General features: G+C 51.3%; 1 protein-coding gene across 2 annotated transcripts in view; it reads left to right on the forward strand.

The window, feature by feature from the left end:
- ACAP1 (ArfGAP with coiled-coil, ankyrin repeat and PH domains 1) overlaps positions 1 to 11,215 on the forward strand; it is a 41,716-nt gene that overhangs the window by 22,551 nt on the left and 7,950 nt on the right. Inside the window, exons 12-18 of one of the 2 annotated variants that reach the window (XM_026723061.2) lie at positions 493 to 593; positions 3,233 to 3,344; positions 4,175 to 4,383; positions 6,026 to 6,095; positions 7,243 to 7,337; positions 9,312 to 9,481; positions 10,541 to 10,746. In XM_026723061.2, the coding sequence (XP_026578846.1) occupies positions 493 to 593; positions 3,233 to 3,344; positions 4,175 to 4,383; positions 6,026 to 6,095; positions 7,243 to 7,337; positions 9,312 to 9,481; positions 10,541 to 10,746 (963 nt within the window). The remainder of the gene's footprint in view (positions 1 to 492; positions 594 to 3,232; positions 3,345 to 4,174; positions 4,384 to 6,025; positions 6,096 to 7,242; positions 7,338 to 9,311; positions 9,482 to 10,540; positions 10,747 to 11,215) is intronic. The other variant, XM_087916428.1, reaches the window with a different exon arrangement.

Consider the following 11,215-nt stretch of genomic DNA (forward strand, 5'->3'; position numbering starts at 1 on the left):
GGAAGGAAAAGGAAAAATAAAAGAGAAGGAAGGGAAGAGAAAAGAAAGAGAAAAAGAAAGAAAAGAGAAAGGAAAGAAAGAAAGAAAAGAAAGAAAGAAAGGAGTGGAAGGAAGGAAGGCATGAGGAGAAGAAAAAGGGAGAGAAAAAGGAGAAGAGGGAGGGAGGGAAGGAGAGGAGAGACGACAAGGAAGGAAGGAAGGAGAAGAACAAAAAAGGGAGGAGGGATAAAGAAAGGAAAGGAGAAGGAGGAGATGGAGGAAGAGAAAGGAAAGAGGAGGGAGATAAAGAGGAAAAAAGACAGACAGACAGAAAGAAAGGAAAGAAAGAATAGAAACCTGGCTGGATGGAAACGCCAGGGTCTTTTTCCTGCACCCACCGGGTGGGAGTTTGGGGGCGGGGCGGGGCACACTCCATCTTGGCAGAGGGGGCGGGGGGCTGAGGATGTGCTGGACCCCTCACATCCTCCTCTTCTTCCTCCCCCAAAACCCCAGGACGTGGTGACGGTGGTGGTGGAAGACCTCCGTCTGTGCACCGTCAAGCGATGCCCGGATCACGAGCGCCGCTTCTGTTTCGAGGTGGTCTCCCCCTCCAAGTGAGTCCCTCCCCTCTTCCTCCCGGGGGCTGCCGCAGGGCGGAAGGTCAAAAAGTCAAGATGGCTCCAGGGCCCCTGCCATCCACGTCCTTCCCTCAGCACGGCCATCGAGGTGTGTTTGAAACCCCAGATTTCCCCCAAAAGAGCCGGAATCCCATTTTTCCTCTCTTTCTCGCCTCCTGTTCTTCGACCAAATTCTTATTTTATTCCAAAAAATTAACTCCAAAATAACAACAACAACAACAAACGCCAAAGAAAATTATGGATAGATTTAGAATAAATTTTGATTCTGGATTTGTTTTTATTAAAGATTAGGAAATAGAGATAGAATCTGAAAACTGGGGGAAATTTCTTCTTCTTCTTCTTCTTCTTCTTCTTCTTCTTCTTCTTCTTCTTCTTCTTCTTTTTCTTCTTCTTCGTCTTCTCATTCCTCCTCCTCCTCCTCCTCCTCCTCCTCCTCCTCCTCCTCCTCTTCTTCTTCTTCTTCTTCTTCTTCTTCTTCTTCTTCTTCTTCTTCTTCTCATTCTTCCTCCTCCTCCTCCTCCTCTTCATCTTCTTCCTCCTCCTCCTCCTTGTCCTCCTCTTTTTCTTCTTCTTCCTCTTCCTCCTCCTCCTCCTTCTCCTCCTCCACTTCCTTCTTCTTCTTATCTATATCTATCTTCTTCTACCTTCCATCTATCCATCCATCCATCTATCTATCATCTATCTAGTTATCATCTATCTATAGATTTGGGGACGGGGGAGCTATCTATCTATCACCTGTTTATCTATCACATCTATCTATATAAAAGCGAAATGCTCCTCGCGCATCATCACAAAATCTCCAGAACCGTCAAGCCTACAAACTTGAAATTTGGCACATTATAATCCTCTTGGCTTCTAGGGGCTCCCTAAGAAAGGATTTTTCAAAATGACCCTCAGAGCATTTAGAGTATTTCCTATATTATTATTATTATTATTATTATTATTATTATTATTATTATTATTATTATTATTATTATTAACATGCTCTGATGCTAAGGAGTTCTACTCCCCACCTGGAAAGAAATATCTTCCAAAGGCAAAACACAAGCAGAGGAACAGAGTTTCAGTCTCAATTTCAGAGCCCCAAGCAGCTTTAGGACAGAACAGTTGAGCTAAGCCACGCCCAGGCTCCTTGCTGTCTCCTTGCTCACCCAGCAAATACTCTTTCAGTTTCCAAACAGCCCTCCACTCTCACACACGAACAAGACGCTAGCCAGATGAATACCCATGGATGCTGGTAGGCAGAGGCAGAATTTTTCCCCCCTTATTTTCCTCCCCCCAAAAGTAAGCCCGACTACATAGTTTCATAGTGAAGCACGCGGATCCAGACAGGCAGATCGATCGATATGATAGATAGATAATTAGATGTGATAGATAGATAGATAGATAGATAGATAGATAGATAGACAGACAGACAAATGGATAGATAGATAGATAGATAGATAGATAGATAGATAGATAGATAGATAGATAGATAGATAGATAGATAGATAGATAGATAGATAGATAGATAGATAGATAGAAAAATAGAGAGACAGACAGACAGATAGGCTTGGCTTGGATAGATAGATATATATATAGATAGATAGATAGATAGATAGATAGATAGATAGATAGATAGATAGATAGATAGATAGATGATGGACCGACCGACCGACAGACACAGTCATAGGGTGGAAGTTATAATTACTGTAGAAGTAAATGTTAGAAGTTAAAGATTATTATTCTGTATGTTTCAAAAGTAAAAAATAGGAGGCGATGGGTAGAAGGCTTACTAAAATGGACAAGCAAATACTGGTGTTATGATGTCACCGCTGTCAATATTATGCATATTATTGTTATTATTATGATGATTTCTCAAAATTTACTGTAGCCAGAAAATACACAGTTCGTGTTTGTAGACACTGAAGTGTTTATAAAAATAAAAATAAAAACTTTAAAATAAAAAGAAAACTAAAGAACATTTTTTTTAAAAAGTGAATTAAAAGGGACAAAAAAAATCCAAAGTATTAAACAACCCCCCATTTGAAAGCTGAAAAAGCTATCGCAACAATAACATTTATAAATTTCGACATCAACAGGTCATCCTCATCATATGACCAAATGCCCCCCCCCCAATTTTTGTCACTAAGCAGAGACGTTGAAGAGAATTACGCGCCAATTTTTATAACCTTATATTTGACGCAATTGTGAAACGAATCACTACCGTTCTTAAACGAGTCCCCTCCCGGGTTGTTCCCCCTTTTGTGCTTGACTGTCATAAATACAAGTCAATCGCCAAGCGTCTGAATTTTGATGACACAACCACGGGGAATGCTACCCTGGTCATAAGTGTGAAACATGGTTGTCGCGGCCGTCATAAATGTGAGTCAGATGGAAAGCATCCACATGGAAATCTTGTGACCAAGGAGATGTTGCGACAGTCATAAGGGTGAAAAACGGACTAACAACTGCACCAACTAAAATAACTGGTGATTCACTTAATGACCGTGGCAAGAACAGTCGTAAAACGGGGCAAAATTCACAACTGTTTCACTTGCAGTCGTAAATCGAGGACTGCCTGTATCTCTGCTGGGTCCAGGGTCAAATATCTTCTCCTTCCTGTCTCGCTTTAGGACATGCCTCCTGCAGGCCGATTCGGAGCGCCACCTACAGGCCTGGATGTGCGCCGTCCAGAGTAGCATCGCCTCGGCGTACAATGAGGATCACCCAGAATCCTCTGGGCAGGTAAGATCTAGGCCAAAGTTGCGACCAGGTCCTTGCAAGAGGCATGGGGGTCCTGAGGTCCTCGTTTTACGACCGATTGTTTAATGATGATTTGAAGTTACGACGGCCCTGAAAAATGGGGTGTGGCTTGTGCTGACGTTATGACCGTCACACCACACCCCTTGGGTGTGGTCATGTGATGACAATTGGGGCACTCAGGAAGGGTCTCGCATTACGACAGTTGAGGGAATTGGGGGGGCTCCATTGTGGTCGTAAGTCAAGGACTTACAGCTTCCTAATGGTGAGAAAAATTAGCCAGTGGAACTGCTTGCCAACAGAATTTGTGGGTGCTCCATCCCTGGAGGTTTTTAAGAAGAGACCGGACAGACGTTTGTCTGGAATGGCATAGGGTGTCCTGCTTGGGAAGGGGGTTAGACTAGATGACCTCCAAGGACCCTTCCACCTCAATTCTGATTGCATTACATACATATTTTTACATATATTACATACACACAGCATATTATATACATACCTTTAGAACTTTAGGTATTTCTCTGGAACGGTATCGGAACTCTGGGGGTTGGACTAGATGACCCTCCAAGGTCCCTTCCACCTCTATTCTGATTACATTACGTTACACACGCATAATGTCTCCTGCCTGAGCCAGGGGTTGGACTAAATGATCTCTGAGGTCCCTTCTATTCTGATTGCATTACCTATTTATCTGAAATAGTCTGGGACATCCTGCTTGGGAAAGGGGTTGGACTAGATGACCTCCGAGGGCCCCTCCATGCCTGCTTTTGCTGATAATGCTTCTTTTTTCTCTCTCTTTTTTTTTGTGGGAGGGGCAGCATCTGGAGCGGAGCGCCTCCCTCACGGCGGCCACCCTGCAGTCCCCTTCCAGCCGCAAACTCCGGGGCGGGGTGGACAAGCACGTGGTGGACCGGGTGCAGCGGCTGGAGGGCAACGCCCAGTGTTGCGACTGCCGGGAGGCGGCCCCGGAGTGGGCCAGCATCAACCTGGGCATCACCCTCTGCATCGAGTGCTCCGGCATACACAGGTGCCTCGGGGCGAGGAACCCGAACGGGGGTTGGGCTAGATGACCTCGGGGCGGGGGGGTCCATCCCATCCCCACCCGTCCCGTCCCTTTGATGGAGGTTTTTAAGAAGGATTGGACAACTGTGTGCTTGGAAAGGTAATTTGGGGCGTGTCTCTGGATTGAGCAGGGGTTGGGCTAGATGACCTCCAGGGTCCCTTCCATCCCCACCCTCCCTGGGATTCCTTTGAGCCAGGGGTTTGGCCAGATGACCTCCAGGGTCCCTTCCATTCCGACCTCCATGGGATTCCTTTGAGCCAGGGGTTTGGCTAGATGACCTCCAGGGTGCCTTCCATTCGACCTCCATGGGATTCCTTTCCTTCCGTGGGATTCCAGGGGTTTGGCTAGATGACCTCCAGGGTCCCTTCCATCCCCACCCTCCCTGGGATTCCTTTGAGCCAGGGGTTTGGCCAGATGACCTCCAGGGTCCCTTCCATTCCGACCTCCATGGGATTCCTTTGAGCCAGGGGTTTGGCTAGATGACCTCCAGGGTGCCTTCCATTCCGACCTCCATGGGATTCCTTTCCTTCCGTGGGATTCCAGGGGTTTGGCTAGATGACCTCCAGGGTACCTTCCATTCCGACCTCCATGGGATTCCTTTCCCTCCATGGGATTCCAGGGGTTTGGCTAGATGACCTCTAGGGCCCCTTCCACCACCCCTTCCCCGGGAACCCCTTTGATGGAGATTTTAAAGAAGAGATCAGGCAACCGTTTGTCTGGAATGATGTAGGGTCTCCCCCTTCAGCAAGGGGTTGGGCTAGATGACCTTCAGGGTCACTTCCATCTCCTTCCTGGGACTCCTTTGAGCCAGGGGTTGGGCTAGATGACCTCTAGGGTCCCTCCCCTCCCCCTCCCTTCCCTGGGAATCCCTTGGATGGAGGATTTTAAGAAGGGATCGGGCAACCATTTGTCCGGAACGGTGTAGGGTTCTTGAGCCAGGGGGTTGGGCTAGATGACCTCTAGTGCCTTTTCCAACTCTGTTCTTCTGTTCAAATTTGAGATAAGCCAAAGAGCCAGAATAAAAATTGGGGTGGCCAGAAAGAACACGCAAGGCTGCCCGAAGGAGAAGGCAGGAGCTGTCCTAGGATCTCAGGGAAGGGGCTTCCAGGCCGTCCTCCGCTTCATTTAGTGACCGTTCCAAGTTGCAACCCAGCTGACAAGAAGTGGCTCGGGACTGTCTTTCACCCTTAACAGCCGTCGCCGCGACCCTGCCCCCCCCCTGCAGTCACGGGATCAAAAAACCCCACTGACTCATACTTATGACGGTCGTGGCGTCAACACGATCCCCTTTTACGACCAATGAGCCAACAGGGGAAGCCGGGATCGCTTAAAAACGACGGCGAAGATTCTCCGCGGCGGGAAAGGCGGTCAAAGGGGGCCGGGGGAAGGGGGCTTCCTAAAACGTCTTGCTTAGCAACGGAAATGTTGGGTCGTAAAGTCGAGGACGGCCTCTATGAGGGGGTCTCATAGGAAAAGTGGACGCCATCTTGGTGGGAGGGGCCATGGCTGTTCCCGGACACTCCGCCCCCCCCCCAAAAAAGAGGCAGATTTTCTTCACCTGTTGAACTGCGGCTGACTTTTCACCCGATTCCTTTCTCGGCCTTAGGAGTCTGGGGGTGCATTTCTCCAAAGTGAGGTCCCTCACGCTGGACGCCTGGGAGCCGGAGCTGGTGAAGGTGTGGGGGGAGAGAAGTTGGGGGGGGTGCTGGGGGGGGGGGCCAAGAGGGGCCAGCGAGCCTTTGAGTTAAAAGGAGCGAGGTTCGAATCCGGGGCGGCAGAGGGATCTGGATCTGGGGGCACATGCTGAAAGTTTGGGGCACAGATCTGATGCGTGTAGTGTTTTGAGCGAGGGAGGAAGGGAGGAGAGGAGAAGGAACAAGGGGAGGAGGAAAGGAAGAAGGGAGGGAGAGAAGGATGGAAAGGGGGAAGGAGGAGAGAATGAACAGCGGGAGGGGGAAGGAAGGAAGGAGAGGGAGAGGAAAGAAAGGAGAGGAAGAAAAGGAGGGAGGGAGGAGAGTGGAAAAGAAAGGGAAGGAGGGAGAGAATGAACAGCGGGAGGGGGGGGAGGAAGGAAGGAGAGGGAGGGAGGGGAAAGAAAGGAGAGGAAGAAAAGGAGGGAGGGAGGAGAGAACGAGGAACAAGGGGAGGAGGAAAGGAAGGAGAAGAAGGAAGGAAGGAGAGAGGAAGGGAGGAAGGAGGAAAGAAGGAGGCAGAGGGGGAGAGAGGAAGGAATAGGAGAGAACAGGAATGGTTAGGAGGGAGAAGAAGGAGGAGAGGAAGAAAGAGGGAGGGGAGAATGAGGAACAACAGGAAGGAAGGAAGGAAGGAAGGAAGAAAGGAGAGAGGAAGAAAGAGGGAGGGAGGGAGAAAGAGAGGGAGGGAGGCAGAGAGGGAGGGGGGACCAAGGAAGGAAAGGAAGGAAGCTAGGAGAGAACGAGGGAAGGGAGGGAGGAGAAAAGGGAGGAGAGAATGACGAACAAGGGGAGGAAGGAAGGAGAGGGAGGGAATTGAAGGAAGGAGAGAGAGAGGAAGGAGGAAAAGATCGAAGAAACGGAGGGAGGGAGGAAAGGGATCAAGGAAGGAGGGAGGGAGGGAGGGAGGAAGGAGAATAAAAGAGAGGGGAGGGGCAAAGGAGGGGGAAGAGAGCCGGAGTTTACAGTATTTGGGGGAGAGACAGCTGTCAAATTCCTGCCAGACACCTTAGCCTCCCCTTTACTCCTCCACTACTCCTCCCCTACTACGTGGAGGTAGGACCCCCGTAGCGGATGCTGAAATGAAGCCCCACCCCCGCCCCGCCCTGAGCCCCTCCCTTGTCGCCCGCAGCTGATGACCGTCTTGGGGAACCAAGTGATTAACCAGATCTATGAGGCCAGGGTGGAGGAAATGAACATGAAACGCCCCCAACCAGGAAGTCCCAGGTAAGAACCCCCACCCGCCCCCATTCTATCAAAATCCCCCCTTCCCAAAGTTGTCAATCAAGATTCTCCATCACCCAGGCAGTATTCTGCAACTTTGAGTGATGGCAAACTTACGGTGTTTTTTTCCCCTTTTTAATCTGTTTCTGCGCCTGCCCTCCAGGGGGCGCAGCTGCCCCGAAGGGCTGCAGTTACAAGCCTTGGCCTATAGATGGCGAGGTGGGACACCACACGTCCACCTGTCTGTCCCTCCTCCCTCCAGGGGGTTTCCAGGTGCCTTGTCCAATTCGGCAAAAGCATGCAGGGTCCCCCACACTTGGCAACTTTAAGACTTGTGGACTTCAACTCCCAGAATTCCCCATTCAGCTACTCTGCTTCCCTCCCCTATTCCCTAGAGTGGAGAGATTGCAGAGGAAGGGATGACAAGAGAGGAAGCAGGCGGATTGCAGAGGAAGGGATGAGAAGAGAGGAAGCAGGCAGATTGCAGAGGAAGGGATGAGAAGAGATTAAAGCAGGCGGATTGCAGAGGAAGGGATGACAAGAGAGGGAGCAGGCAGATTGCAGAGGAAGGGATGACAAGAGAGGGAGCAGGCGGATTACAGAGGAAGGGATGACAAGAGAGGAAGCAGGCGGATTGCAGAGGAAGGGATGACAAGAGAGTAAGCAGGCGGATTGCAGAGGAAGGGATGACAAGAGAGGAAGCAGGCAGAATGCAGAGGAAGGGATGACAAGAGAGGAGCAGGCAGAATGCAGAGGAAGGGATGACAAGAGAGGAAGCAGGCGGATTGCAGAGGAAGGGATGACAAGAGAGGAAGCAGGCAGATTGCAGAGGAAGGGATTGCAAGAGAGTAAGCAGGCAGATTGCAGAGGAAGGGATGACAAGAGAGTTAGCAGAAGGCAGATTGCAGAGGAAGGGATGACAAGAGAGAAAGCAGGCAGATTGCAGAGGAAGGGATGACAAGAGAGGAAGCAGGCGGAATGCAGAGGAAGGGATTGCAAGAGAGTAAGCAGGCAGATTGCAGAGGAAGGGATGACAAGAGAGTTAGCAGAAGGCAGATTGCAGAGGAAGGGATGACAAGAGAGAGAAGCAGGCAGATTGCAGAGGAAGGGATGACAAGAGAGGAAGCAGGCGGAATGCAGAGGAAGGATTGCAAGAGAGTAAGCAGGCAGATTGCAGAGGAAGGGATTGCAAGAGAGTAAGCAGGCAGATTGCAGAGGAAGGGATTGCAAGAGAGTAAGCAGGCAGATTGCAGAGGAAGGGATGACAAAGAGAGGAAGCGGGCAGATTGCAGAGGAAGGGATGACAAGAGAGGAAGCAGGCGGAATGCAGAGGAAGGATTGCAAGAGAGTAAGCAGGCAGATTGCAGAGGAAGGGATTGCAAGAGAGTAAGCAGGCAGATTGCAGAGGAAGGGATGACAAGAGAGGAAGCAGGCGGAATGCAGAGGAAGGGATGACAAGAGAGGAAGCAGGCGGAATGCAGAGGAAGGATTGCAAGAGAGTAAGCAGGCAGATTGCAGAGGAAGGATTGCAAGAGAGTAAGCAGGCAGATTGCAGAGGAAGGGATGACAAGAGAGGAAGCAGGCAGAATGCAGAGGAAGGGATGAGGAGAGAAAGCAGGCAGAATGCAGAGGAAGGGATGACAAGAGAGGAAGCAGGCAGAATGCAGAGGAAGGGATGAGGAGAGAAAGCAGGCAGAATGCAGAGGAAGGGATGACAAGAGAGGAAGCAGGCGGATTGCAGAGGAAGGGATTGCAAGAGAGGAAGCAGGCATAGAGTTGAAGTCTAGCGAAGCCGGCTGGGGAATTCTGGGAGTCCTCCAGGCTTAAAGGGGCCAAGATTGGAGACCCCCTGCCGTAAACCTCACGTCTGCCCCCCACCCCGGTCCAAAGGTTCTGAGTGCGAGAGGAGGACAGATTGTAATTCCTCCCTCCCAGAAGGCAAAATCTGAAACGTGACAGCTGTCATTCTTTGTCCAGATCGGAGAAAGAAGCCTGGATCCGGGCCAAATACGTGGAAAAGAAATTTATCACCAAGTTCCCCAACGCTGGGATGCCCCCGAGCCGCAGCAATGAGCCCCCAGAGCAGCGGAGATCCCCACGGCCGTTTCCCAAGCCCAAGCCGCCCGGCCAGATCCGCCGGGGTGCAGGTAAGAGGGAGGAAGTGGGAGCGAGGAAGGCGTCCCAACGCTTGCCCGGAAAGTCATTGGGAAGCCAGCGGGAAAGGTTGCGAGTCACTGGAGGGCGTCTCTTTCAGCCGTTCACCATGCCATCACACAGCACCCGCCTCTTCCGCACTCCTGCACACATCTTCACACCCTCACAACTCTCGCCTACCTGACCCATGCTGGAGGGTCCCTCCTCCCTTCTCTTTCCTCCTCCCTTCTCCTCCCTCCCTCCCTCTTCCTTCCTTTCCTCCCTCACCCCTCCTTCCCTCTCTTACTTCCTCCTTCCCTCCTCTCTCCCTCTTTCTTCCCTCCCTCCTTTCCTCCCTCCTTCCCTCATCTTTCCCTCTCCCTTTTTCCCTGCTTCCTCCCTCCCTCTTCCTTCCTTCCTTCCTTCCTTCCTTCCTTCCTTCCTTCCTTCTTTCCTTCCTGTCCTTCCTTCCTTCTTGTCCTTCCTTCCTTCCTTCCTTTCTTCCTTCCTTCCTTCCTGTCCTTCCTTCCTTCCTTTCTTCCTCCCTCCCTCCCTCTCTTCCTCCCTTCCTGTCCTTCCTTCCTTCCTTCCTTCCTTCCTTCCTTTCTTCCTTCCTTCCTTCCTTCCTTCCTTCCCTTCCCTTCCCTTCCCTTCCTCCCTCCCTCCCTCCCTCCCTCCAGCTTCCCTTCCTTCCCATTCTCCCTCCTTCCTTCCTTTCTTTCCTCCCTCCCTCTTTGTCCGTCCCTCCCTTCTTCCTTCCCTCTTCCTTCCTTCCCTCCTTCCCTTTCTTAACCCTCCCTCCTGCCCTCCTTCCTTCCTTTCTTCCTCCCTCCCTTCCCTCCTTCCCAACCGCCTTTTTATCCAATCTTTTACACGGGGGACAAGTACAAGGGAACTTTGCAACCAATCCTTCCATTCCTGACCTCAAAGCTCTGAATCGCAAGGAAACCAGCGTCCCGGTTTCCCCTCAGCGACCGCTTCCCTTAACGACCGACTTGCTTATCCCCACTGTGGTCGCTAACCTCTACGTCTCTTTTATCTTTCCCGCTTCCACCCCGTGTTTCTCCCCCCAGGGCTCCGTGCGGGGGTCTCCCCAAGCCGTGCTCCGCCACCCTCCGAGGATCTCCGCCATTTGCACCCCGGGGCCCTGCTGTACCGCGCAGCCTCAGCGCCTCCCAGTTTGCCCACCATGTCAGACGCTCTGGCTCACGGGGCCGACGTTAACTGGGTGAACACGGCCCAGGAAAGCCGGACTCCGCTGCTCCAGGCTGTGGCCGCCGTGAGTTTGCATTCCTTGGGGTGGGGAGTGGGTGATGGGTTAGGACGGGGGTCTCCAAACATGGCCTCTTTAAAGCCTGGAGGACTCCAACTCCCAGAATTCCCCCAGCCGGCTTCGCTAGGACTTCAACTCTCTCTGCCTGCTTCCTCTCTTGTCATCCCTTCCTCTGCAATCTCTCCACTCTAGGAAGTAGAAAAAAAATGAGCTATGGTTGAATGGAGGATTCTGGGAGTTGAAGTCCAGTCCACAAGTCTTAAAGTTGCCAAGGTTGGAGACCCCTGAATTAAGACTGGTGGACTCCCAGAATTCCCCCAGCCGGCTTCTCTAGGACTTCAACTCTCTCTGCCTGCTTCCTCTCTTGTCATCCCTTCCTCTGCGATCGCTCCACTCTAGGAAGGAGGAGGAGGGAAAAAAGAACAACAGGGATGGTTGAATGGGGAATTCTGGGAGTTGAAGTCCACCCGTCTTA

The sequence above is a fragment of the Pseudonaja textilis genome, chromosome Z, assembly GCF_049901715.1.
Source record: "Pseudonaja textilis isolate UNSWEBS1 chromosome Z, rPseTex1.2, whole genome shotgun sequence".
Lineage (NCBI taxonomy): Eukaryota > Metazoa > Chordata > Lepidosauria > Squamata > Elapidae > Pseudonaja > Pseudonaja textilis.